At 65.5% G+C, this 26276-nt stretch overlaps 1 protein-coding gene across 5 annotated transcripts; it reads left to right on the plus strand.

Moving 5' to 3' along the window:
• ASPG (asparaginase) lies at window positions 1–25927 on the plus strand. Of its 5 annotated transcripts, none has more exons than XM_032482796.1 (16): window positions 1–147; window positions 3748–3856; window positions 4547–4658; window positions 6369–6494; window positions 8006–8089; window positions 8807–8933; window positions 12827–12939; window positions 15090–15272; window positions 15368–15481; window positions 15903–16019; window positions 17391–17486; window positions 17745–17908; window positions 19614–19700; window positions 21830–21929; window positions 22253–22333; window positions 22551–25927. In XM_032482796.1, exons 1-16 carry the CDS (start codon window positions 66–68, stop codon window positions 22560–22562), a joined length of 1707 nt encoding a protein of 568 aa, XP_032338687.1. In that variant the 5' UTR covers window positions 1–65; the 3' UTR covers window positions 22563–25927. The 5 variants fall into 5 exon arrangements, with proteins under 5 accessions (XP_032338687.1, XP_032338688.1, XP_032338689.1 ...); XM_032482797.1 differs by having other exon boundaries at window positions 17391–17471; XM_032482798.1 differs by lacking the exon at window positions 19614–19700.
• Window positions 25928–26276: the final 349 nt, after the last annotated feature.

The raw sequence follows: 26276 nt of genomic DNA on the forward strand, positions 1-26276 counted from the left end.
GTGCCCGGGCCTCTCAGACCCCTGGTTCCGCGGGTCGGTCCCGCCGGGTCCCCTGGGTCACGGGTATGGCGCGCGCGAAGGGGCCCGAGCGGCGGGTCCTGGCCGTCTACACCGGCGGTACCATCGGCATGCGGAGCGAGCGTGGCGGTGAGTCCTGAGGGCGCCCGGGGCGCTGAGGGGTGGGACGGGCGTCGTCGTGCTGTCCGGCCTTCCCCAGGCCTCCGGGCCCCCCGCGGTGCGGCGCACCTTGACCCCACGGCTCGCGGTCAGCGATCAGCCCGCCCCCGGGTCGCAGCGTCTTCTGGGCGGGGGCGCGCTCCTCTGACGGCCCAGCATCTACAGCCCCGGCACATGGGGCCGGGAGGGACCCCCGAGCACGTCTGACCCCTCCCCGGGACAGACAGGTGGGCAGGTGCAAAGAGGAGCCCCCCACTAGGGGCCACCGAGTGACCGCGTCGCGGCCCTCACCCGCTCCCCGCTGCTCCAGGGCCCTGGGCTCCTAGCCCGGCAGCGCGGCACCTGGCTCCTGTGGGAAGCGCTCACGCGCACGAGGCGCCTGAGCGGTTTTGGCGTTTTCTCTGCTCCGTGTCATTGGCCTGATTCAGGTCGGCCAGGCGGTCACTGGTCTGTATGGGGTGAGGTCCTGGGCGCCAGCACCCAGTTCTATGGGCCGCCGGGGCAGGGGTGCCACCAGGGCGGAACATCCCAGGGAGGCACCCAGTTTAGAGACTCTGGGGCCCTGCAGGGGTGGGAAGAGGGCTGCACACTGAGCATCCGGAATGTTCCAGCATTCCCCGGGAGGGTGGACGGTGAAGCTACCCTCCACAAAGTCTCCTCTCGGTTCTGTTATGTGCGAGGTGCTTCCACCCCCATGGTGGGCCACCACGAATCCTCAGCCTCATTCTTGAGCCTCTTTTCCAGTCTGCTGTCCAGGCATTCACTTTCCCTAAGGAGCCTGGTTCTGGTGGGTGCTGGTCCTTCTCCACCCTCCTCCTCCCAGGCTCCCTCCCCGGCCCAGCCTGCTGCCCCTCCCTGCCGCCCCAGGCGGGAGCTCACACTGGGCAGCCCCTCACCTGGCCCTGGAGACCCCTCCGACTAGAATCCTCTCCTGGCTCCATTGCTGCCCTCCCAGCCCCCTCCCTGCCTGGGAACCAGCTCCGGCTCCTGCCCCTCCCTCCTGCCCCTGCCCTTGGGCGAGCTGAGAACATTCTCCTTTGCCCTTGGTCCTTGGGCCATATCCCGATCCCTCCCTTCCTGGACACCCGTTTCCACTGAAGCAGCCACTCAGACACCACTGGCACTTTCTCCAACAGCTGCTTCTCTGTCTTCTGTCCCTGTTAATACCACCCCTGACTGTCAATTCACAGGCGGCTCTTGAGGCCCCTCCATGTGGGGCCCAGGACTCAGGCCCGCACAGGGCCCTGTATCGTAGGGCTCAGGTGTGGGGGTGTGGTTTCCACACCCCCTCACACACTTACCCCAGCTCTTCCACCCTGGGCTTCCGGGATCTGTCCTCCGCTGCTGCAGCCCTGCAGGGCTGGGGCGGAGAGGGGAGCCGGCTGCCTCTGTCTGGGTCCGCAGACGCTGTCTGGGGCCCTGTCCCACCCCTTGTGCTGCCCCTCTGGGCTTAGCACGTGGCCAGCTGTGATTCCTGTGATTCTGCTGAGCTCAGCACATAGCTCTCAGGGGTCTAGGCTGCAGGGACAGGGTGGAGTCTGACCCTGATCCCCCCTGCCCTGCGTTGAGCCCCCTCCCCATCCCCGCCCTGGGCCCATGGGCTCCCCAAGCAGCTGCGTGGCTCACTCTCACAGGGACCGCGTTTTCCAAAGAGGCTGCAAACTTCCACATCTGGAGGGTGAACCGGAGGCTTTGACTCTAGAAAGATGGAGAGTGGTGGGGAGCAACTTCCAGTCAGGAAGAGTCTTCTGAGATCCCTAGGGCAGCACCCCAGGTGGGGGAAGGATTGAGAGGGGACTATGGGAGAACCAGGCCTGAGGCTCGGAGGTCGGGGGGCGGGAGGCTGTGACCTGCGGACCTCTGCCCTCCCTGAGCCTGGCTGGGGGCCTGGGGGTCTCCGACGCTCCATGCCTGGCCTGCCCCGGAGTTCCAGTTGGGACGGGGTGTCAATGATTAACGTGCCTGGCACTGCGGGCGTGGGCTCTGGCCTAGTGACAGTGGTGAGGGGCAGTGAGGAGAGCGGCCACAGCGCAGCTGTTTGGATTGTCACTGTTGGGAGCAGTTCCGCACCAGCTGGTAAACACTGGCCTGCAGGGCAGTCAGTGCTGCACGTGTGAGCCCTGCCAAAGGTCAGGGTGGCGGAGAGGGGGTTGGGGGAGGAGGCTCCGGGGAGGCTCTGGCAGCTAGGGACACCCCTCGGCCCATCCCCTCTGAGTTCAGCGAAGCTGTCTCTGGTCAAGGGGCAGCGTGAATCCAGACAGCCGACAAGCCGGCCCCTGGCGGGCTCAGCAAGGTGGGCAGGGCTCCGGGGCCTGGCTGCTAAGGGTCTAGACCCCCGTCCTGACTATGTTGCCACACACGCAAGTTCAGCATTTCATAGCCAAACCATAGTGGTTTGAGGGGCGCCGGCTGTCCTGGGGACAGACCGGCCCTTACCGGTGAGTGCATCTGTGTGGCCCAGGGATGAGGTGAGTGCATCTGTGTGGCCCAGGGACGAGGTGAGTGCATCTGTGTGGCCCAGGGATGAGGCCCAGGGACGAGGTGAGTGTGCCTGTGCAGCCCAGGCACGAGGCCCAGGGACGAGGTGAGTGTGCCTGTGCGGCCCAGGCACGAGGCCTAGGGACGAGGTGAGTGTGTCTGTGTGGCCCAGGGACGAGGTGAGTGTGCCTGTGTGGCCCAGGAATGAGGCCCAGGGACGAGGTGAGTGTGTCTGTGTGGCCCAGGGACGAGGTGAGTGTGCCTGTGTGGCCCAGGAATGAGGCCCAGGGATGAGGTGAGTGTGTCTGTGTGGCCCAGGGACGAGGTGAGTGCGTCTGTGTGGTTCAGGGACGAGGCTCAGGCTGGGCAGTTTCTGGTTTTGTAGCGCCTGAAGCTTGGGGGCCCTTGTTAGTAAAATTAACACAATTTACAGACTCAGAGTCAGATGCGTGTTCCTGGGACATGGAGGTTGCAGGCAGAAGGCCTCGGCTCGACTCTGGAGGGTTACACACAGTCCAGGGAGGGAGCAAGGGCAACTAGGGAACATGTGGGAAGAGCACCAGGGCCTGGACCTCAAGGAGGGCTTCCTGGAGGTGGTGCCCTGAGCTGAGGTGAAGAACCTCTAGGGTGAGAAGCAGAGGACTTCCAGGCAGAGCCAACGGTGTGTCCGTGGGTGGAGCGAGTGTGTGCACTCTGGGAAGTGGGGGAAGAAAAGTGGGCACTTGTGGCCGAGTTGTGACAGGGCCAGGGCCCCCTGAGCCTCGGTAGGTGGTTGGGGCCCACCCGGAGATGGGGGTGTTACAGAGCCCCTGGGGCCGTCTGGGTGAGAGCAGCAGTTGACCTGGGCTCCAAGGGAGGAAGACATACCATCCGGACAGCAGCCGGCTGCCCGCTCTGGCCGGAGCTCTGGGGCAGCCGCATGCCCGTCCGCCTGTGCCTGGCTTCCCTGAGGGCAGAGCCCGCCTGGCCCAGCACCCCTGTCCTGGCCCCGGCTCCCACCCCTGCTCTGGGCCTGGTCCCCACGCAGAGGCCGGAGCTGGTGTCTACGGAGGCTGACGGCACCCTCCACCCCCCCCGGGACTCTGCCTGCAGTGCTCGTCCCTGGGACGGGCCTGGCTGCTGTGCTGAGGACGCTGCCCATGTTCCATGATGAGGAGCACGCCCGGGCCCGGGGTCTCCCTGAGGACACCCTGGTGCTGCCGTGAGTAGGGGCTCCCCTGGGGCCCCGGGTGGAGTTGACAGCCAGCGGTTGTCGGGGGAGGGCCATCCCCAGACTGGGTGGCACCTGCCAGGTCCGTGGAACAGGCTGTGGTTTCTCAGTGCGTCCATGCGAGCCATTTGCAGGAGGCTGTCCTCGGCATCCTCACACTTTCATGGCTTTAGAGCTGCCCCCTTTCAAAGAAGCCTCAGACTCCTACCACCTTGCGGGGCTGCAGGCCGCCCTGGCCATGCAGGGACCTAAGCCCATGCAGAGAGGCAGGGGTGGCCCCAGGCTCCCCAGCCCCCATGTGAAGGTCCTTCTGTTTCCCAGTTCCTGGCCCAGGCTGCTAGCAGGCTGAGTGGGGACTCTCCTTCTGGTCACCAACCTCCCTCCTGCCCATAGTCGTCCTCCCAGGGCCATTCTGGCTCCCTGCCATGGCCCAGCCCCCTTCTTGGAGCTGGTTGTGGGAGGGGACCCTGCCCTGGAGCAGTCCGTCCTGGCCTGTCCTTGGCTCCTCCTGGGGACCACGGGCCTTGTTCCTGGGGACTTGGGTGGAGGGGAGGTTGGGATGCCTGGTGGGTGTGCGGAGGCCTTGCACACATCCCAGGGTGCAGGTGTGGGGTCCGGGCTGGGCAGAGCCGCCAGGGGAGGAGGCCACAGACTGGGGGCCTGCCGTTCTGCCTCCCGCAGACCTGCCAGCCCCGGCCAGAGGGTCGTCTACACAGTGCTGGAGTGCCAGCCCCTCTTTGACTCCAGTGACATGACCATCGCTGAGTGGGTTCAGATTGCCCAGACCATCGAGGTAGCTGGGGGGTGTGGGCGCAGCATGGGGGTGGCTAGGAGGTGGGCTGGTCTCACCTCAGCAGCAAGGCTCCCGAGGCCCTTTCTCCTGTGCCAGTGGAGTGGAGGCTGGGCAGTGAGAGCCATGTCCCCTTTCCCGGCGAGGAAAGGGCCCGGATGACTGTCTTGATCTGTTTAAACAGTTAGTTTGTCCCAGTTAGTATCCCAGGCTGAGTGTGCAGTGCGTCCCTGCAGACTGACGAGCTCTGTGCCTGGCCCACCCCTGCTCTGTCCACCCCACGCCCACCCTAAAGCTGCAGCCTTGGTGGATTTAGGGCACAGAAGCACGGGAAGGTCTCGTGGTTTACAATGTGGCTGCCTTACCTGAGGCCAAAGCCACCTCCCTACCATCAGCTTTTCTCTCTCGTCCCCGCCGCGCCCCAACCTGCACGAGCCTGGCCCTGTGCTTGAGTTACCTCGACTGCCTCCCAGAGTTGGGGGCTCTCCCACCCCCTCCAGGCCCACTTCCCACCTTCCTCCCTTAAGAAACCCTGTGCCCCAGAAGCTGGTCACACAAGCCTCCCTTCCTGGCAGCTGGGGGCTGGCCCCAGTCACACGCTTGTCTCCTTCTGCTTGGGGGAGAACAGCTTCCTGGGCCTCGTCCCATCTCACTGTGAGCACCCAGGACAACCTGTGGCCTGGGGCCTGGCCCTTATGTCTCGAGTGGGGCCACTGGGTGCCATTGGGCATGTCCAGCCATTCTCTGGGGCAGTCTCCCTGGCTTGTGGCCAGCAGCATCCCCTGGGTGGGGCCTGACCCCAAACGGTCCTAGGGGCAGGGTCCCGCCACCTGCAGACTCACAAAGGGTCCCTGCAGCCTGGGCGGCCCTGCCTGCTCCTGTGCCACATATGGCCAGCAGAGGGCGCCCCAGCCCGCCGCTTGGCTCCGCTACCCTGCAGTTCCAGCCTGCCTGGCTTGGCCTTTCAATGGACCATGAGAATTGGTCCCCTCAGGTCCCCTTGGCTCCCAGAACTGTGCCCCCGAAATGACGGCCCAAGCCAGCTGCCTTCTAGGAGGCGGTGGCCGGAGGATGCCCCTGCAGAGCTGGCTGGGGTGCCTGGGAGGCCTTCTGGCCGTGCTTGGAGGGACCCTTCCTTGTGTTTGCCTGCCGTCATCCTGGCCGCCTCCCAGCGCTGGCTGCACCTTGTGCCGGTGCTGTTTCCACGCCTGGCCCTCCCACTGGACCGAGAGAGAGGCTGGTGGGCTTGCTCTCCCCGCAGCCCCTGCTGTCCTGGAGGCAGCAGTCACTCTGCAAGGGGCCCTCCTGGAGCACGGAGCTGAGTTCCAGCACAGTCCTCCAGCTGACCAGTGTGCTCGGGAGTCCAGAGTGGTTATCCTGGGGGAGACCTTCCCATCCTCGGGTTAAGACCATCCAGAGACCCCGACCTGAGTTCTTTCGTAGGTGAGGGGTGTCGTGGGGAGACCCACAGCACTGCAGGCTCACGAGGGGTCAGAGAGAGCATGGGGACGGGGACCCCAGGCAGGGGCTCCGTTTCCAGAGGCCCTTACCGGCCACCAGTGACCAGGGTCCCTCTGGTACCTCCCCGAGTCCCTCCAGCTGGGTGTGGGGCCCTTCCTTCCTCTTCTTGGTGGTGGAGGGGACCAGTGTCTGCCCAGGAGGAGGCCAGCAGTGGGGCAGGCTGGACCTGCCTGAGCCCACCATCTCCTGCAGAGACACTATGCGCAGTATGACGGCTTTGTGGTCATCCACGGCACTGACACCATGGCCTTCGCCGCCTCTGTGCTCTCCTTCGTGCTGGAAAACCTGCAGAAAACCATCATCTTCACTGGTGCCCAGGTAACATCCCGGGCCCATGTGGGCGGGGCCTCCTGGCGCCGTAGGGCCGGTCAGCATAGCTGCTGGTGCAGGCAGGACCCTGGGCTCTTCCTCAGTCCTGCGGCTCCACGAGGTGGTTCCTGCTTCGCCTGAGCTGGCCGGTGCTGGCAGCGCCTTGGTCTTGCCCAGTGCCAGCCCCGCCACCCTAGGCGCCGGCTCGCAGGCTGCTGTCGGCCTTGTGCAGGGCCTGGCCTTTGACCCTCTCTTCATCTTCCCACTGTGGTTCCCACCAACCTGGGCACATGCCACCCCGTCCCCTCTCACCCTGACCCAGCACAATCCCCAAAGCCAGCAGGTGGAATGTTCTAGAAAACTGCTAGATTTGGGGGGAGGTGGCAGGGGAAGTCTGGACCCCCGTCAGGGCCTGTATCAGAGGCTGCCTTGGAGTCCCCATTGCCTGCAGCTGCAGACATGCAAACCCCACACCACTGGGCCAGCCCCACCTGGGCCCCTGGAAAGCCTTCCCCAGTGTCCAGAGGCCGAGGCCTTTGCATGAGAAGCCAGTGCCCGTGTCCCTTTGAAAAGTTCTGGTAGAGGCTCTGGGAAGTCCTGTTGGGTGCCGACCCAGCAGCCTGCCCTGCTCTGTGCCTGGTCCCCCAGTGGGTGTCACAGCAGGGCGGTCCCCACTCAGGGAAGGCCCAGGGCTCACCGCACACACCCAGTTGCTCGGAGCTCGGGTGGAGGGCTCGAGCCAGGCTGACCCTGGCTCTTCCCAGACCCTCCTGAGCCCCTGGGCACAGGTCACCTTGCTGGCCTCTATCAAGGGACGAAGGGCAGGTCTGGGAGCACGGCTGGCCCCAGGAAGGGTCGTGGTCATGTTTTTCTAACCCTCGCCCGGGCCTGACGGAGCAGCCTCACCCCGGTTACACCCTGGGGGACGCTGAGGCATGGCCTCCTCTCTGGGGCCTTGTGCTGACCGTTGTCTGCTGATCTGCCAGCCCCTCCGCACACCCCACGGCAGTCCAGCCAGTTTCCACCATCCTGGGCAGGGTGGTGGGGAGCTGGGTACTGGTCATTCACTCTGGACATCGGCCCCCATGGTGGACATGGGGGTAGGTCTGTGACTGCTGCTTGGATGCCCTGGATGGGACTTCTGACTGTCACACCCACCCGCCATCACTCCTTGGCCGCCCTCTGCCTGGCCGTGCCCACGGGTGGGCCTCAGTGCCCTTGGGGCCGGGGAGGTGGGCTGGGCAGCAGTGAGGCCCAATGTGTGCTCCCCCCAGTGAGGGGCGTGGCCTCCGGCAGTGGGCACTGGGGCCCGCACAGGGAGCAGAGGGGCCGGGCTGGGCCAGGCTGGTCTGTCCAGCAGGAGCTGCCCCCTGAGCGGAGGTCCCTGGAGACCCCCGTCTCCCAGGCCGCCCACCAGCCCGGGCCTGCCCCGCCCCCTCTCCCGGACCCCTGCCCGGGCTCCACTGCTGGGTCCCTCCCTGCTGCCTGAGCCTCAGCCCCTCTCCGTGGCCTCTCCCCAGGTGCCCATCCACGCCCTTTGGAACGATGGCCGTGAGAACCTTCTGGGTGCCCTGCTCCTGGCCGGCCAGTACGTGATCCCCGAGGTACCACCCTCCTCCCCTCTGGCCGGGTGGGTGGGCCTGGCCCGTGTCCTGGGTCCAGCGGTGGGTGGGGGCGCCTGCATGCTCCCAAGAACCCGGGGAGGGGGGCCCGAGGGTGTGGTGCTCAGGTAGGGCCTGCAGGTGAGGGGTCTGGCAGGGTTTAAAGACTCGTCTTTCACCTTGAGAGTGAAATACACCATCGCTGGAGGAAACAGGAGAGTGGCGAGGACGCCACTGCCTCTCCCGCCCCAGAGAGCGCGCTGCTGCCAGTGGGGCTCTTCCTCCGGGCCACGTGTGCGCGTGATTCATGCGCACTTACTTAAGTAACGTCGCAGATGTGATGTGGCACGTGTTTATTTACGTCGTGTACACGTGTGTGTAAGTTTCCATAAACATAGGCTGCGCGGAGCATAGTCTGGGGTGGGCTTTTTCCCTTTTCACAGTCTTTCCTTGTCACGTGGTGGCCCAGGAAGCCGTTTAGAAGGTCCTCCTCCCGTCGCAGGGGACAGGGAGAGGAGCCGCCCTGGGGACGGGGCTTCGCTGGAGTGCAGCTCAGGTCCTGTCTCCCTGCCGTGGGCCCCCTGGCCCCTCCCCAGGGGAGCAGCTCAGACACGGGCCGCAGGGTAGGGAGGGCTCCAGCTGCGGGCACTGCCTGGTCCATAAGGAGGAAGCCGCAGGGGCAGGGGCTCCCCAGTGCTGAGCCACCCTCCCCTCCCACAGGTCTGCCTGTTCTTCCAGAATCAGCTGTTTCGGGGCAACCGAGTGACCAAGGTGGACACACGCAGGTTCGCAGCCTTCTGCTCCCCCAACCTGCCCCCTCTGGCCATCGTGGGTGCTGACGTCACGAGTGAGTGAGCAGGGCCAGCCGACGAGGGTGCCTGCCCTGGGTCATGTAGGTGTTCAGGGGCTGTGGGTGCTGCCCTGGGATGGGCACTGCCCTGGGCTGTGGAGAAGCCAGAGTGGGGCCGCTGCTCAGAAAGGGTGGGATGCATGGGCCTCAGAGGTGGGAGGCCCAGCTCAGAGCCAGGGGACTGTCCTCGGCGAGGAGCACGTTTGGGGTATCAGCCTCTCTCTCTCAAGTGTCCCCTCCCAGGCCATGTGGCCCCGGGCCCACTAGCCCCTCTCAGTGACCATCCATGGCTCTGCCACTCACCTTGGTCTCCCTGGGATGTGGTTCCTGTGGTGCAGCCTTGTCCCTGGGAATTCCAGGGGGAAGTCTCTGTCCCCCGGGCCTGGCAGGTAGCCCAGCCCCCATTGTGGGGCTGACCGAGGTCTCCAGTGGGTGGTGGGTACCCCTGGAGAGACCCACCCCCCCCGCCCTGCACTTGCCCATGCACAGGAGCTGCCTCTGGCCTCGTCTGACTCAGTCTGCCCTCGTGGCCATGGGGAGTCACTCCACCCAGGATATCTGCTCTCCTGTGTGTCTCCGGCCCCACGGTGGGCACAGCCAGCCCCTGTGACCCCCACTTGGCACCTGGCCCCCCTCCCCAGGGCAGGCAGGAGGCTCTTTCTGTGACAGATGTGTTCGCTGCAGTGGCCCTGCTGTCTCAGCGCCACCCCTACACCTGCCCTGTGTCTCCTCCTGACTGAGCCAGGGGTCCTGGGGCTGGTGTTGCTGGGCCTAGGCATCTGTCCCCTCCCCTCCAGCTGTGAGACCCTGTCCCAGGGACCCTTCTGGGGGGCTCCAGGTCCTGGCAGAGCCCATCAGGGCCCGTGGGAGCCCAAGGTGTAGTTCTGGGGGCCAGCACGAGAACAGCCCTTTGGGGTCTTCAGGTGCAGCAGGAGACCAGGGGACACAGCAGGACCTGGGGAGGGGTGGGCTGTGGGCCGCCAGGGCCTTGACCTCTTAGAGGCGCGGCTTCCTGGGATGTCCTCATGGAGGCAGGGACTCTCAGGTGCTCCAGGACCAAGCTGGGAAGGGACTACAGGGCAGGACCTTTCTGGAAGGCGTCAGTGAGGACGGGGAGTGCTGAGGGGCTCTGGCGGGAGGGCCAGAGCTGTCCGTGCAGCCGGCCCTTTCCAGGGTCAGGTGGGCTGGTCGTGTAACTTGAAAGCCTCCAGTGCCTTCGGGTCCCAGTAGGACACATGGATGTGGGAATGGTGGCAGGTGGGACCTGCTGGCCACCTGCTGGCCTTCTGCCAGGTGGTAGTGTGGCTACAGCTGGCCAGGGCAGGAGGAGACCACAAGGCGGGAAACTGAGGCAGAGAGTGGAAGGACCACGCAGGGCGGTGTTGCGGTCCTGAGCCCTGCCATCATTCTGGGGGTCTTGCCCTGCACTGACCGCCCCTGCCCACCCACCCTGCTTGGCCAGTACTCCCGGGGGGGTGGTGGTTGTAAGGCCTTGAACACATCAGTGCATCTAAAGCATGTGTGGCATGCCCAGAGGCCCAGGGTTCTGGGGACCAGGCAGGGGTCCACTTGTTTTATGAAGGCCAGAGCAGTCAGGAGGGCTTCCCAGCAGAGGTGGCATGTGTGCTGGTGCTGGCAGAGGGTGTCAGCTTCCTTCCCGGGGGCCAGCCAGCCAAGGAAGGAGACACTGCTCTGCAGGCCCGCCTCCCCTGTGGGGACTGAGACACGCCTTATCTGGGGCTCAGAGTGGAGCTTCCAGGGACGCAGCCCGCTGGCAGGTGCGGAGGAGTTCCCCCTGGATCCCCAGGCCTCTGCCGGTGCCACGCCCAGGCAGGCCTCGAGGCCCAGAGCATGCCTGTGCAGGCCGGCCCGGCAGCCGGGCGGGTGAGGGGCTGAGGCTGGCCCCCGGGGGAGAGGCCACCCTGGGACCCCTGGCCCACGGCCCCCCAGGGCTGTTCCCCCTGGCCAGGGTGCCCGAGCGGTGTGTGGGAACCTGCAGCCCGCCCTCCCCAGCTCTGCTGTCAGGCGCCAGGCCAGTTAGGGCACCTGGTGTTGAGAAATACCAGGCTCAGCCCAGGGTGTGGCCGGGGGGCCTCTGGAGAGGGGCTACAGAGGCTGTGGGGCCACCTGAATTCGCGGATGTACGCCTGCCCTTGTGGGCAGCTGGCGATGGCACCGCCTCTGGGGCAGTCGGGGGCCCTCTCACCACTCTCTGTTGCATTTTTACTGCCTTCCGTGAAGCCCTTACGGGCCAGGGGCTCGGGCTCAGGAGGGGGAGCTGAGCCGGGCGAGGAGGGGTGCATGGTTGTGTTGGGAACCTGGCCCCTTGGCCTTGCCCTTCCCTGGGTAACCGAGGTGTGTGCAGTCACACCGGCCTCAGGGGACCCAGGTCCCCTGGTGCGTGGGTTCGGCCGCATGGCCCTGAAGCCAGTCTGCTGCCTCCTGCAGCACTGACTTCGGGGCAGGGAGCTCTCCTGGCCACCGCGTGCTTCCTGCTGCCCTCCCTCCTCCCTTGGCCTGTCTGCACAGGGACAGCGGTTCCCTGACGTCCCTAGGCCCAGGCGGGAGCACGGGATTCCATGGGCTCTCAGGGGGATGGGCTGGCCATGTGGGGGGCGCAGGCCCTCTTTGTCTCTGAGCCCCTCTGCGGCCGTAACTCCTGGCTGGTGACAGCGCTCCCACCACTGCTGTCTTATCTGCTCGCCCAGCTGGAACACAGGGCCCTAAATTGAAAGGTGCCTCACTGCTGACCGATGCTGAGGCCACCCGCCCCCTGAGGCCCATCCCCCAGCGCCCCACAGCTCCCACCTGTCCAGCTCCCCGGGCGAGGGCAGGCCTGTGTCCAGAACGTCCCTCTGCTTATCGTCACACGAGTGTTTCTCCGGTGGGAACAGCAGGAGGCACGCAGACTTACACCTCCCGCAGGGCTGGATGGGGGAAGCCCTGAGCTGGGGTCCTGGAGCCCCCGCCTCCTCCGGGCTCTGCGCCCACCTCTGGGCAGCCTCGGGCAAAGCTCTTTCTCTCTCTTGGCCTCGGTTCCCCTGGGCTGGACCAGGGGGTCCATAGACCCCACGACAGCCTCTGCCCGCTCAAGGCTGCCGAGTGCGAGGGGCTGAAAGCTCCCGGCTCCTGAGGGTCAAAGCCAGGCCCACTGCCTAGCCCGCTGTCCCCTGCCCAAGAGTGGGACACGAGGGTGGGGAGGCCTCTGGTAGCCAGGCGCCCACAGACTCCTAGGCAGCCTGCCCCTCAGGGCCGCTCTCTGCGTGGTGGGCCCTGACCTCAAGTGATGTCCCCTTTCTACTTTCCACGGGGCCTGGGAGCCACCCTGGGGAGTGGGCTGCACTCACGTTAAGCCTCAGACTTCGGGGTGAATGAAATGGAGGCTTTCTTTCCCCGAGGGGAGGGATCCAGGTAACTCACTCATTCATTGACTCTCTGGGCTGTGGCCGAGGGAAGTGCCTAGTCAGGGGTATGTGAGGCCAGGTGGTCAGAGAATGCCGCCCTGACGGCTGCTGGCGTCCAGGACAGCAGACTGCCGTTCCACAGCTCTGCCACGTCTGCTGTGCTTCCGAGCCTTTGCGCGTGCTGTTCCCTCTGCCCGGAATGCCCTTCCTCCACCTCCCCTCTCCCCACACCCGTGCAGCCTGAGAGGCCCAGGCAGCCTCTGTCCTGTCCCTGCAGGGTCCTTTTCCCCTGAAGCCCACGCCCACCATGGAGATAGGCTCAGGCTGGAGGAGGGCCAGGGGCCGTGTGAGGGCTCAGGGCTCTGGAGACACCAGTGGGAGGCCGGGCCAAGCGGCGCAGAGAGGGCTGGTGGAGCCGGGCTGGGCGGTTGCTGGCAGAGGGTGTGAAGGTCCACCCTCGGTCCCTCTGTCTCTGTGTCCACACAGTCAACCGGGAGCTGGTGCGCAGGGCCGGCGGGAAGGGCCGGCTGATGGTCCACAGCAGTGTGGAGCGCGACGTGGGCCTGCTGCGCTTGTACCCTGGGATCCCCGCCCCTCTGGTAGGCCCTCGGCCCCTCCCTTCCTGCCCCTGCATGTCCCCTCCCCGCCCCTCGAGGCAATCACACAGAGCCCCTCAGCCTCCACACCCACAAGGCTGAGCCCTACACCCCCTCCCCGGCCTCAGCCAAGGCTTCGGGGCCATCTCACTCATTTGTGACACGGGCTTGTCCCAGTGGACGTCCGTGGGCTCAGGGCGCCTGGTCTGGCGGTTCCTCTGAGGCCGATGGAGTGCGGCCCCAGTCCCTGCTGCTTCTCGGGGCTGCTCTGGTGGTCCCTCTCAGCCCCTCAGCTGCCAGCTGTCCCTGGGGCAGACACAGCGCCTGCCTCCGTCCTGCCTTGTGAGTTGGGCTCGGACACTGTGCTGCCTGCCGGGTAGCGGCTCCCAGGTGAGCGCGGCCCCGGAGCTGAGAGCAGGCTGTGGGCGCTGGGCTCAGAGGCAGTGCCGGGCTGCGGGGAGGTGGGGTGGCGGGCGCCACAGCTCGGCATGCTGGCCTCAGGGTGCGACCGGCGGGCCCTGCAGCCCTCTCTTCTAGTTGGACAGACGTGGCTTCCCAGGCAAATCCCCACAGACAGGGTGGCCTGGCCCCACCAGAACCTGGCACCAAGCTACCCTTAACCCCTGGGCCGCAGTCTATGAACTGGTGCCAGCTCCCCTCCCCAGGCGCTGGGAACAGACGGGGTGGGCTGTCCTCCACACGCCCCTTGGGGCCGCACAGGACAGGCCTTCTGCAGTATTTGGGGGAGTGAGAGAGGTGACCACGTGCTGTGGGAGGCCAGGTAGGAAGGGCTGGGGCTGTATTGTTCTGGCAAACACAGCCTTAACAGGGCCCGGGACCAGCCCAGAGATGGTCCTGGACACTGTTCTGGGAGCCACGGTGGGGGCCACATGCTCCTGGGACCCCAGCCCCCCCAGACAGGCAGAGGCACGACTGGGCACATGGCCTCCCTGCCGTGGCTGGGGGCCTGTGATGGCCAGAGACCCGCAGAGTGGGAGGCGGGCTGTGGAGGGCGCCGAGGCTGGGCTGCCTGGTCCCCCCGGGTCACAGCAGCCTCGTGAGGACAGCTCTCGGCTGGAGCTGCAATGGGACAGGAAGGGGTGTGTTGGAGGTGCACCCTGGTGAGGACTGGCCTTGCAGATGAGAGCTGTCCCAGGAGCTGCTAGACAGGGAGCCCACATGCAGGGTCTCATGAGGTGTAGCAGCCAGAGACCACTGCACAAGGCTGCCGTGTTAAGCGGGACTGAGATGTACAGGATCTGTCTGGAAAAATCATGCTGGTCTGTGAAATCTTTCTAGAACATCCTGGAGCTGTCTGGCCCCTGGGGGGTTCACTTAATGGGGGCTAGTGGGCCAGCAGTTGCTGGTCTCCGAGGCTCCTGGGCCGTTGGGACAGGGCCTGCGGGTGGCGAGTCGGCCAGCAGTGGTCCTTGTGTCCAGCCTCCCTGTTCCCTGGGGCCTGTCAGGAACAGGTGTGCTTTCACTTGGCTTCTACCTGGAGAAGCAGAGGGAGCTGATGGCAGTTCTGATGAGGGATGAGGGCTCCGAGAGGGACAGCCAGATAGGCGGACGCGTCTGCCTGCACAGAAGCGCCATCCCCAGGCCAGCGGCTTAGCCTCTGGGCTCCCACCTGTGTAGCAGGTTCAGGGACAGACAGAGCGATTGGCCCTGGGGCCTCTGGGCTGTGCCCACTAGTGCCCACACAGGGCATGGCTGAGCTGGGGAACAGGTGTCCCCACAGGGGCATTTGAGGTGGACCCCAGGCCCCGGCCTCTCTCTTCTGAGTGCAGCCTTGGAACCTTGGGGATGCGCACAGAACCCCGCATGCACGTTTGGCTGCAAGGCCCTTTCCCTGGAGCATCACCTGTTGTGCGTCAGTCGGGGCAGGGTAGAAGGGCCACGGTGCTGGGAGGAGTGGTGGGGCAGCCCGGCCCCTCTGATGGGCCTTTCTCATCTCCAGCGGCTCCCTGCGACCGCCCCTGATGCATTTACGCGGTGTTTTCATTACTACCTGCCAGTCACGGCCTGAACGCTTCAAAGGGGATGGGGTGTCTCCTTGGGAGGATGTGGTGGGGAGCCTGGCAGGTGGCCCGCTGGTCTCTGTTGCTAGAGCAGGAAGCAGAGGCCTCACCGGCACCTCCCGGCCCCCACAGGTCAGGGCCTTCCTGCAGCCCCCCCTGAAGGGCGTGGTCTTGGAGACCTTCGGCTCAGGGAATGGGCCCACCAAGCCTGACCTGCTTCAGGAGCTGCGGGCGGCGGCTGAGAGAGGCCTGGTCATCGTCAACTGCACCCATTGCCTTCAGGGTGCCGTCACCTCGGACTACGGCGCTGGCGTGGTGGGGGCGGGGCCCCCAGGCCTGGAGAGGGAGGGCAGGGGAGGCTTGGGCCGGGACCCCTCGCCCCACTTTCCACCTGTGCCTCCTTCCCCCAGGCCATGGCAGGGGCTGGCACCGTCTCAGGCTTCGACATGACCTCAGAGGCGGCCTTGGCCAAGCTGTCCTATGTGCTGGGCCTGCCGGGGCTGGGCCTGAGCCGCAGGAAGGAGGTGCGTGACCTGGCAGAGGGTAGGGGCCAGTTCTGGGGGTGTGAGCCTGGGTTTGAAGGAGGGCAGGGATGGTGGGCACCCCCTGCCCATTGCTGGCCCCATGCCCAGGCCTGGCTCGGGCTGTGACTCCCCAAGCTGCTCCCAGGTATCCCCTCCCCCACATTTCCCAGGCTGGCCTCAGACTCAGCTGTCCCCAGACCCTTGGGCTGTGCAGAGGCCACTGGGGCCTTGGGACACCCTGAGCTGGAGGACTCTAGGGTAGGACTGGCCTGGTGTGGGAGCCGGGCTGGGATCACACTCAGGCTCGAGGGAGGGAGCGGGATGGAGAAGGTTCAGGCCCAGGGCAGCCCTCACCCTGTGCCTGGGCTGCTGGGCCTGGCCCTGGCAGAGCTGACCTGGTACCCTGTGTACTTGTCCCCAGCTGTTGGTCAGGGACCTTCGGGGGGAGATGACACCGCCTGCAGTGGACGAGCTCTGGTCCTCTGTGCAGGGCAATGCACTGAGCCACGGGGTTGCCCAGCTCCTCAGTCTGAGCCAGGTACTTACTGTCCAGTGAAGGGTACTGGTGTGGCAGGAGGCCTGAGCAGTGGACCCCTGAGGGACAGGCTAGGTGCTAGCCCCTGCCATTGACATTCTGGTGCAGGAGCAGAAATGCACCAGGACATGGCCCGGTCCTGGGCCCCAGTGGAGGGCTCAAGGCCACAGCAGGGAGGATTTGCAAGGATTGGTGGCCCGGCATGTGGAAAGGGGTGGGGGGTGGGTTTAGAGGAGCCCTTGTGGTGAGTACACGGTGGACAGAATGTGGCCTGGTCACCCAGTGGTGCAGGGCTGCCTCGTGACAGGGGAGCTCTCGGGTGGCATGGGTGCCCCACCCACCCTGGGTGCTAGAGGAAGAGGGGTGTCTGCTTTGGGGTCTCCTAGGCTCCGAACGGCGAGGAGCCCTCCTTCCCCTCCTCGACCAAGGTGCCTGGGCCCAGGAAGGGGTCTAGGATTCAAGCTGGGCCAGGCCCACAAGGGGGATCAGGCCTCCCAGTGCCCTCCTCCGCCCACCACACCAGGCTTTTGGGCAAAGCATCCGGACCTAGTGCAGGAGCTGTTGGTCCCCTGCTGCCCTGGGTCACGCTGCCTGCCTGTTTCCCCTGAAGAGTGAGGGTAGGGGAGAGCCTGTCCTGGGGAGCTGTGGTGGGTTAACCTGCTTGCCAGCGGTGGGCAGTGGTCAGGCGCGTGTGGCCTGTCATAAGGGGGAAGCATTGGGCCGTTGGGACTTGAGTGATGCAGGCCGGCCAGCAGCAGTCTTGTGCTCAGGGCTGGCCGCGGTGCCTGGTGGCAGGCTGCCTGCAGGGGTCTCTGATGGGACCCCCAGCCTTCTGGCATCTTGGGGAGCTCTTAGACAACCCGTGGAATTCCCAGTGCTGGGGCAGGAGGCCCTGCGGGGACTTGTGCAGATGTGGGGAGCAGGCCCTTCCTTCCAGAAAGGAGCCAGGCACCCCTTCCCGACCCCTCCCCACCGCCCCAGGTGGGCGCCTTGTTAGATCTCTCCCCACATCCTCGATAGTGGTGGAGACACATCGCAGAGGGCGGGTGGCAGGTCACACGGCTGGTGAGGCTGGAGCCTGATCGTGGCTTCATCTCCTGCCTGGAATTTGCTCTGAGGGGTGGGGGTCCTGGGTGGGCCTCAGCGTGGCACTCAAGCTCTTTCTTTTCCCATGAGATCACTTAAGGAGGTGGCTGGACCCCATCCTGGGACCAACTGCCAGCGCGGTGTGGGGGCCAGCAGCGTTCCCGCGGTTCCTGGGCCCCACCTGCTTAGCCCACCCTTCCCCCTGCTGCTCCTCGCCCTTCTGACTTGTGAGGGTGCTGAGGACACCAGGAAAAGGCACAGGTCCCAAGGTGTTGCTGCCCCACCCAGGAGGCCGATGCTGTGCGGGACGCGCTGGCGCCCAGCCTGGCCTGTGCTGCGGCCCATGCTGGGGACCTGGAGGCCCTGCAGGTGCTTGCAGAGCTGGTGAGCCCCTGCCTACCCTTGGGGACCCACCCGTGGGTGGGGGCGCTGGCCAGCTCTGGGCAGGACGGCCCTTCCTGGGCCCACTCACCCTGTGCCCCCTAATCCTCCGGGATTTGTGGCCAGCTGCTCAGGCCTCCCTGCAGCCAAGAGAGCACACGGCTGTGCTGGGGCCCCTGCAGGGTGCACCCAGAACCCCGCCCCTTCCCTGGCCCCACCTGGCCCTCCGTCAGAGAGTGACGGGCCCCTGCACCACCCCAGGGAGGTGACCTGAGCCTGGAGGACTTCAGCGGTCGAACTCCGCTGCACGCGGCCGCCCGGGGGGGCCAGGCTGGGATGGTGACCGCGCTGCTGCAGAGCGGGGTGGACGTGAACGCACGAGACCAGGACGGCCTCAGCCCGTTGCTACTGGCCGTGAGGGGCAGGTACTCAGGGGCCGGGCACTGCAGGGCATGTGTGGGCAGGGGAGCTGCGTGGGGCAGGGCCCGGACAGAGCTGCCTCAGAGAGGGCTCTCAGTTTGCCTGTGGCCACACAGCTTCCTCAGACAGAGCTGGGCGGGACCAGGGACGCCTGCCGCCTTGCCTCACCCACCCCCAGCCTGGGCCCTGGATACTAGCAGTGACCGTGCTGAGTAGGAACAGAGCCCAGCGTGGGAGGATCGACTCTGGTGGGGTAGTCAGGGAGTGCTTCCTGGAGGTGACCTCCTAGCTGAGCCAGGCAGGGACAGCAAGACCTTGGCCTGGAATTTCTAGAAAAGACAAACACAGACAGCACAAGGGTCTCATGTGTTTCCCACGTCATCCACCTGAGGGACTTGGGGTGGGGCCAAGGGAGAAGCCCCCGGCCCAGCCCTGGAATGGAGCAGGTGCAAAGCAGGTTACATAGTGCCAGACGTCAGCAGGGCCGATCTCTGTTTAGCGCTTGCAGGAGGCCCCAGGGTCCCTCCCCAGGGGGCTCTTGGCCCGCAGGACCCTGGGTTATTTTGAGGGGTTTTGTGAGTCTCATGCAGAGAGGGAGAGAGGCTGAGAGTGTCTGAGCCCTGGTCACCAGACTGTTCGGGCCCTGGTCACCAGACTGTTCGGGTCAAGTCCTGGGCGCCTTCCCCATCTGAGAGTCCTGGGGTGGCGTAGCACCCTCCTCCCCAGGCTCCCATGAGCATCAAAGGCTTCTCAGGACAGGCCTGGCTGCAGACAGAGGGTGAGGGCGCCGGTGAGACGTGCACCCAGGCCGCCGCCATCTGGCTGGAGCATGCAGGCCGCGTGTCCTTGGGCGTGGGTGGGTGCCTTGGTGAGCTCACCCTGTCCTGGTCCCACCCCCTCACCCTCAGCTGGCTATCCCAGCACCTCCCCCACCTCCCAAACTGGTCTCCCGGCTCACCCCTCACTGGGCCCTGCTGTGCCCTGGAGTGGCACAGAGGTGCTGCCCCACCCTGGAGGCCTCTTGGGGGCTGGGGGTAGGGGCAAGGCCTGGGGGGCCCCACCCTCCCCAGGCTCCCTACAAGTGGGGTGACCATGCAGTTTATGGTATACCCCCAACACCGGGAAGGCAGGTGCAGTTATGCTGCAGGTCAGTGTCTGCCCACCAAGACAGCCTGCGCGGCCTCGGGCCTCTGCTCTCTCTGCCTCGGCCTTGCCCGAACCCCCTCCCCACTCTGTGAGCCCCCACGGACAGACGCTTACCCCACTGTGGGCTCCAGGCTTGGCTCAGGCCAGGTGCCTCTGGGCACCCTCGGATATCAGGCCCTGCTCTGGGCCAGCCGAACCCCCATGTTTGTCCATTGGGGTCTCATCCCTACCCCTCCACCCCAAGGGCAGAGCATGGGCCTGGTGGCCTCAGTTTCCCCCAATCCAGCCCTGTATGGGAGCCACCCGCTGTGTGTGAGCCGTGGGGCCGGCCAGCTTGGTGTGGAAGCTCCTCCACAGTGGGCTGTCCCCAGGGACCCACAGCTGTGCCTTGGGTCCCTGGGCAGAGGGCTGACTCACCCCCTCTCCATGGGGCCAAGTGAGGGGGACTGAGGGGCTGGGGGTGGCCTGGTCTGGCCCTGTGCACAGGACACCTTTGCTGGTCCTTCGCTGGCATCGAGCAGGGGCTGCCTGGGGCAGACGGTCACCACGGGCCTCTCATGTCAGGCATCAGGATGTCATTGGGCTGCTGCGGGCAGCTGGGGCCTGCCTGTCAACCCAGGACCTGGAGGACTCGGGGACGGAGTTGTGCAGGTGAGGGCCGCAGGCACTCTTGTGCTCCCCGGGGACGTGAGGCCAAGGCTTGCAGGGAGGGACAGTCGGCTGGGTGGGGGCTTCAGAGGAGGGAGACGCCACCCCGCACTCTTGGAGGGTGGTGGTTGTTCTGGGCAGAGAGGACAGTCCAGCAAAGGAGGCAGGGAGGGGCCTGGGGGGGCGCCATGCAGGGGTGGGCGGGAGAGGGGCCTGGGCTGCAGGGAGGCCTGGGGAAGGCCTGGGCTGCATGTGGGAGGTGGGGGGGGGGGGGGAAGGGCTTGTCAGGTGTCAGGAGATCCCATGCTCCCCAGCGGGGTGAGCTCCAGTGTGGTCCCTTGGTGCCGGGCCTGGTCCCCATCCTGGGGAAAACTGACCACAGGCCAGCGGCTGCCCTGCCCTGGTGCATGGCAGTCAGCCAACAGCCTGGCCCCTGGGCAGGCCTGGGAAGACTTGAAGCCCAGGGCGGTGCCGGACCCAAAGGTCCCCAGGGAGGTGGTGGTGGTGGGCTGGGCAGAGGGCAGGCCCTGGGCTGCCCAGCTCAGCTCCTTCCTCTGTCCCCGGGACCCCTCCCCATGGTGCTGCTGGAACTGTCACTGCCTCCCCTGGGCCCACCAGCTCCTCTTGTGTCCCCCTGGGGTCTGAGGGCTGAGAAGGAGGGGAGGGACCGGGGCGGCTGTGGAGAAAGGGAGGCAGTGGTAGGGGAGGCCTGTCCCAGAGGCCAGGCTGGGGCACCAGTGGTAGCCAGGCTGGGGGCGGAGGCCTGGAAGTGGCCTGGGCCTGGGCCTGGGTCCCTGAAAGTCTGAGCCCCCAGGTGTGGGGAGTGGGTGACAAGGGTGACGTCTCAGGCTGACTGGCTGTTGTGAGGAGCAGGTGAGCTGCCTGCTCACCAGGGAGAGGGCCTGAAGTTCTGGCCCCGTGTCCCGCCCGCAGCGTCTCCCCTACCCCCATGCCTTGGTGTCAGCGGGGCCTCACCTGGTGCCAGGGACCACCATCCTAGGTATGGAAGGGGTGGGGACACCTCACGGGTCCCAGCCTTAGCTGCCTCTCCCTGGAGTTCAGTGTCCCCTGGGACAAATCCTGCTAGCTGACCGGCCCCGGCTCCCCAGCAAGGACAGGGCTGAGGGGGCTCTCTGATGTGTGTGGGGAGGTGGGGCCCAGGCAGGGAGGGCCCTGCCCACAGCTACTGGTCTTGGCGCTGAAGGGGCTTCTGGGGTGACTTGGTTCAGGGCTGTACCCCAGGTGAGCTTTGATGTCCCCACCCACAGATAGGGAAACTGGGGCAGAGTGGGGAGGTGACAGGCAGGTCCCACGGGAGTGGCTCGTCCAACCCCACTGCTTGGCTGGATTTGGGAGGCCCTTAGCCCGCCCTTCCGAGCGGCCCAGGGAGCTGGTCTGGGAGGGGCCTGTGGCACCAGGCCCCCTATGCAACACCCTAGAAATGACCCAGCAGCACTGTCACTAAGGCCCCCTTAGTGGGCTGGGGGGTGACCCTTCCCTCCCCCCAGCCCTGGCCAGTGCACCTGGCATGGACCCCTTCCTTGCCCTTTCCCAGGGCGAGGAGTGGGCTCTTCTGGGAGCAGCAGGAGGTGTGGAGGGCCCGATGAGGGCCTGAGAGGACCTCTCTGCCCCCCTCACCTCTCTAGGGCAGGCTGGCCCAGGCCCCCTCCCAGCCCAGACCCCCCAGGCGGCCTGCTGGACCCAGGGCCACACAGCCCCCCACCCCGCCCTCCTGTGTGTTCCTCTTTGAACCATGGGGCCACCTCAGACTTTCCTCCTGCCTCCGTGGACCCCACCCAGGGAGACCTGTGTTGTGAAATGTGAAACTGGTGTGCAGCTCGCAGCGGGGGGGTGTGTGCACGTGCGTGTGTGTGCGGTACACCCGTGTGTGTGTGTGTGCTTTCTCGTGCGTGTGCTTTCCTGGGTGCGCCCTTGACCTGAGTCACAGTCACCTCCGCAGGGTGAAACCAGACGCCAGGCCTCCTGCTGGCCCCCAGCGACTCCTGCACGCCTTCCCCGGGCTCGCCGCTGCTGGGTCAGCTGTTTGAGGCTGGTGTTGTAAAGGTGCCCCTGGGCAGATGACGGCCGCCCAGCAGTCCCTGACTGCTCCCCCTCCTCTGCCCCCCTCCCAGGCTGGCATCCAGGGCCGACCTAGAAGGCCTGCGGGCGTGGTGGCAGGCGGGGGCCGACCTGAGGCAGCCGGGGTATGACGGGCGCAGCGCCCAGCTCATCGTGAGTGCCCCCAGTGCCCCTGCTGCCCTCTCCAAGGCCTTGTCCTCCCGGAAGCCCTCCCTGACAGCTCCACTGACTCCCCCTTCCCAAATGCCCGACTCCTGCTCTCCTGGTGTGCTGGAACCACGAGCATGGGGGGGGGTGCTGTCCCTTTTCCTGTCCCAGGTCCCTCCCAGGGACCAGAGCTTTGGGGACAAGGGGAATGGAGGAGACGTGGGGTCCTTCATGCATGGGCGAGAGGGCGTCCTGGTGGCTGGGGATTAGGGGCCAGACTGCTGGTCAGAGTCCCTTAGGCAGCCCCTCCCACGTCCCACCCGCCCCAGGCAGAGGCAGTTGGGAACCTGGACGTGGTGACCTTTCTGCAGAGCCTCCAGCATGGGGCTGGTGTCGGGGCCCTGGGCCCGGTAAGTCTCCTCGTGCTCCGTGGCTGGACCCTGGCTTGGGGAATGTGTCCAAGGGCAGGTCCTGGGGACAGAGCCGGAGGAGGCTGAGAAGGTCAAACCAGTCGGGTCTGCCCCTCCTGTGGGCGGGGAGTACACTGTCCAGAGCTGCAAAGTGCCCAGAGGGAAGGCTCTCCAGAGGAAGGGCCAACCTCAGACCCGCTGTGTTCTGTCATGTCAGGCTGCTTCGTAGCGCACCCAACACAGCACCGGAGGCCCCAGCCATTGCCAAGAAGCTCATGAAGCCTTCAGGGGACCTGCCCACCCTGCACCTCCTCCTCACCGGGACCAGCACCCACTGGGCTGGGTGCTCCCTCCTGCCTCCCAGGCTGGGTAGGCCAGGTCCTGAGCTAACTCCCCATCCCTGCCCCATCAGCTGGCTCTCTGGAACTCTCCAGGCTGGTTGGGTTTGCTCAGGTCCTTTGGTCCCTCTCCTGTGAAAGGCTGGGCCCCACTGACATGTGCCCGGGCTTGTCTGCCCTGCCCCCTTTCAGTACGTGGGCCTCCACTTGTTCTCTGGAGACCTCCCATTTCCAGGAAGTTCTGCCTGGTGTCTAACCTGAAGCTGTCCTGCTGCAGTGCAAGCCATTCCTTCCTGTTGTGACCTGCTGGAGGGATCGCAGTCACCCCACCCCCGGGGCTCTGACTGATGTGTCCACCCCTCCGCCCCCTTCCTCTGTGGAACTGCTTCCCATTCTGTTTCTAAGTTGCAGCCTAAAGGTCTCTGTTGGGTAGACTGGCAATGAAGTCTCTCTGGGGACCATTCGCTCTCCAGATCCCCAAAGCCCAGCTCCAATGGGTCTGTCTGGGTCCCAGGACTGTGGGGGTGTGTGTGGGGTGTCCGGCCCCAGGCTCTGGGTCAGAGGGCGGTGTCTCCAGCACTCTGGGGGCGAGGGACGCTCTGCTAATCCTTGCGCAGCATGAGTGAGTGTGGGTGTGAGCCTGGCTGAGTTGGGGTGGGCGGGCTTTCCCTCCTCCAGACAGCCTCTGCCCCATCCCCTTTCATCCCAGTCATTCTTGGGGCTTGGAGTCACCTCCTCCAGGCAGCGCCCCCACCCATATCTGCTCCTGCTTAACTCCTGGCAGAGACCATCTCTCTTGTCCTGGTCCCTCCTGGCTGCTTTTCACAGGGTCTCTGGTGTGCTGGCCCCTTGGCATGGTTCACTCCAGCCCCTGAACTGCCTGTAACCCCTGACCCACTACCTATTATGAGCTGGGCCCGCCTTGGGGAGGCAGAGAAGGGGCGGCCTGCACTGGCCTTGGTTGCAGCAGCCTGGGTGGGCAGCAGGTGGAAGCAGCCCGGCTGTGGGCAGTTGTGGGATGGGCGGGGTAGGCCCAGGCCTGGTGGGCGTGGCGCTCCGAGGTTGCTGCTGTTCCTGCTCAGAGACCCAGCTGGGGCTGAGGCGTTTGGACCCCAGGCCTGTTCTCTAGGCGAACCATAAGCAGTCCGGTGGGGCCAGGGCCTGGGCTCCCCACTTCCCCCCGCACACAGTGTCCGACCCTCAGGCTGGGCATGAGGAGCTGTGCAGGCCGCCCCGCTCTATGTACCGCCTGTACCTCGGTGACTAACTGCCCACAGGAGGGCTGCCTTCTATCTGGCCATCTGGCCCCTGGACTGAGGTCTCAGGAAGACGCTGGGCCCAGCCTGAGGGCATGCTCCCCGTAGGTACTGGGCCAAAGTGTGACCCCAAAGAGCTCTCCCTTGGCACCTCCCATGCAGCCTCTCCCAGAGGGGCCCGGCCTGGGGCAGCTCCACCCGCACCCCCGGGCTTCTCAGCCCAGTTCCCAGGCCCGGGCTGGCACCGTGGCTGGCAGCCTTCCAGATCTCGCCCAGACACGGGTGTGCCTGGCCTTGCACAACCAGGTAGCACCACATAAGCGCAGTGGGTGATGGTGCCCCACCCCCTGATGAAGGCCCAAGGGGTGGGGGGCGTGGGGGGGACATGGGGGGAAGGAGGGACCTTGGGGGTCCAGAGCCAGGAGCCCTTGCTATTGCTGGTGGACTGGGATCTTCAGAAGGCCAGAGGGCGGTGGGACATCCCCTCTGGTGCCCGGCACGCAGCAGCTCATCAGAAACACCCACCCCCAGGGACGGATGGGGGACAAGGCAGAGCCCACTGCTCCCAGCCCTTCCCCAGGCCTCCTCAGAGCCTGGGGTTGTGAAAGCTGCCAGTGCCTCCTGTTACCCCACAGGGCACCTCCCTCACAGAGCAGGTGCCGACCCGCCAGTGCAGAGGTGCCCCAGTGTCCTCAGTGCCCACGGAGAGAGCACTTGCTGAGCTGGCTTTTCCCCAAGAGGGTCACTGACAGCCGGGAGAAGCTTCTGCCAGCCCAGCAGTTGCAGGGAGCTCCCCACCAGGGATGGGCGGCCAGGCCCCTGTTCTCGGCCCCTCCACATGCTCATGGGATGCAGAGCCCCACAGTGAGCAGCTCTTGGACTGGACAAGTGTCTCAGAAAGTTCTGGAAAGTCTCATGCACATGTCTGGAAAGTTCCCCAGGGCCATTCTCTGTTGAGCTCCTCAGAGGATCTCTGAACAGCAGCAGGGGGACTAAGGGTCTGTCCTCTGTGCTCCCAGCACCGTGTGAGGGGGCAGCTGCACGGGGGACAGTGTTGGAGGCTCACACCGCCGGCCAGCCTCTTCCGTCCATCCCATCCTGCCCAGAGAGGGCTCTGAGAAACTCAGGCCCAGTCCTGTGCGCAGGGTCCACACTGGCACCTGCCCCAGCCCCGTCACCTCTGCAGGTAGCCACCCGGGGACATGGCAAGGGGCTGGCATGAGATGTGGAGCAAGGCTTGGCATGGGGAGGGCTGGGGCAACGTGGGAGGCCCCCTGCGCCCCGCAGGGTCTCGCAGGGACCATACTCCCTGGATGGATGAGAGCCGCATTGCTCACACCCAGTGGTTTCACTTGGGCGAGGTGCTGGCTCGCAGCGGCCCGTCTCAGGTCCCTGGGAGCCCGGCATCACCTCTGGGAAACTTCTCTCTCTCACTCAGGCCACTGTCCACGTGTACTCAGTGTTTTCCACCATAAAATCAGACTTCTCGGTCGGGGCCAGTCTCACCCCAGCTATAGGTCACCTGGGGAAGTTCCCCTTCTGGCCACACCTCAGTACCTCCTGCTGCAAGTGGGAACCACAGACGTTTGCACTGTTCCCTCTTCCTCTCGGCTCTTACCTGTCCCCTCTAGTGCTGGAGACAGTGACGGTGTGCAGGGAGGGTCTGCCCTGGGCTGGGCTGTACCAGGGCTTAAGACTGGGGACAGGAGAGGTGGGTGCTTTCCACCCACGCGGTGGTGGTGGCGGTGGTGGTGGTGGCAGTTGGGGGAGGAATTCCCAAGCTCCTCTTCCCGGTCACACACCTCTGTGTCCCCTTCCACTGCTCCCTCCCTCTCCTAGTGCCTGATCCCCACGCTGACACTCAGGCAGCCGACTCAGCAGAGGTGCCGGCTGCAGAGTCCCAGTTCCACCACAGAGAGCTGTTGAAACTTTGAGAAGTCACTGCCTCTCTCTGAGCCTCAGTTTCCCTGAGTGCAAAATGGAAACAATAAAACCGTTGCTACTCACTTTCCAGGCTGGTGGTGATAGGTAAACTGCCCCTAACATAGGTGGAAACCTCTTGAGGGCCCATCACAACTTGATGGCTTCATCCCTGGCCTGGGACTAACCCGGGGCTCCTGAGCCCAAAGGACACTGGTCTCAGGCTGGTCGTGTGGGCATGTAACTGCCCGGGGCTCAGCTAAATGATGGTGACCACTGCCGGCCACCCATCGTCATGCAGCTGCACTGGTGGCTCAAGATGTGTGCTGAGGACTTTAGGGCTCACCTCCCTCCGAATTTTCTCCTTCCTAAAGCTGCGCCCCCCCCCATTAACCCCCCACAGGCAGCTCTGCTGTAAGGCAGAGTCCC

Source organism: Camelus ferus, chromosome 6 (genome assembly GCF_009834535.1).
Source record: "Camelus ferus isolate YT-003-E chromosome 6, BCGSAC_Cfer_1.0, whole genome shotgun sequence".
NCBI classification, from domain to species: domain Eukaryota; kingdom Metazoa; phylum Chordata; class Mammalia; order Artiodactyla; family Camelidae; genus Camelus; species Camelus ferus.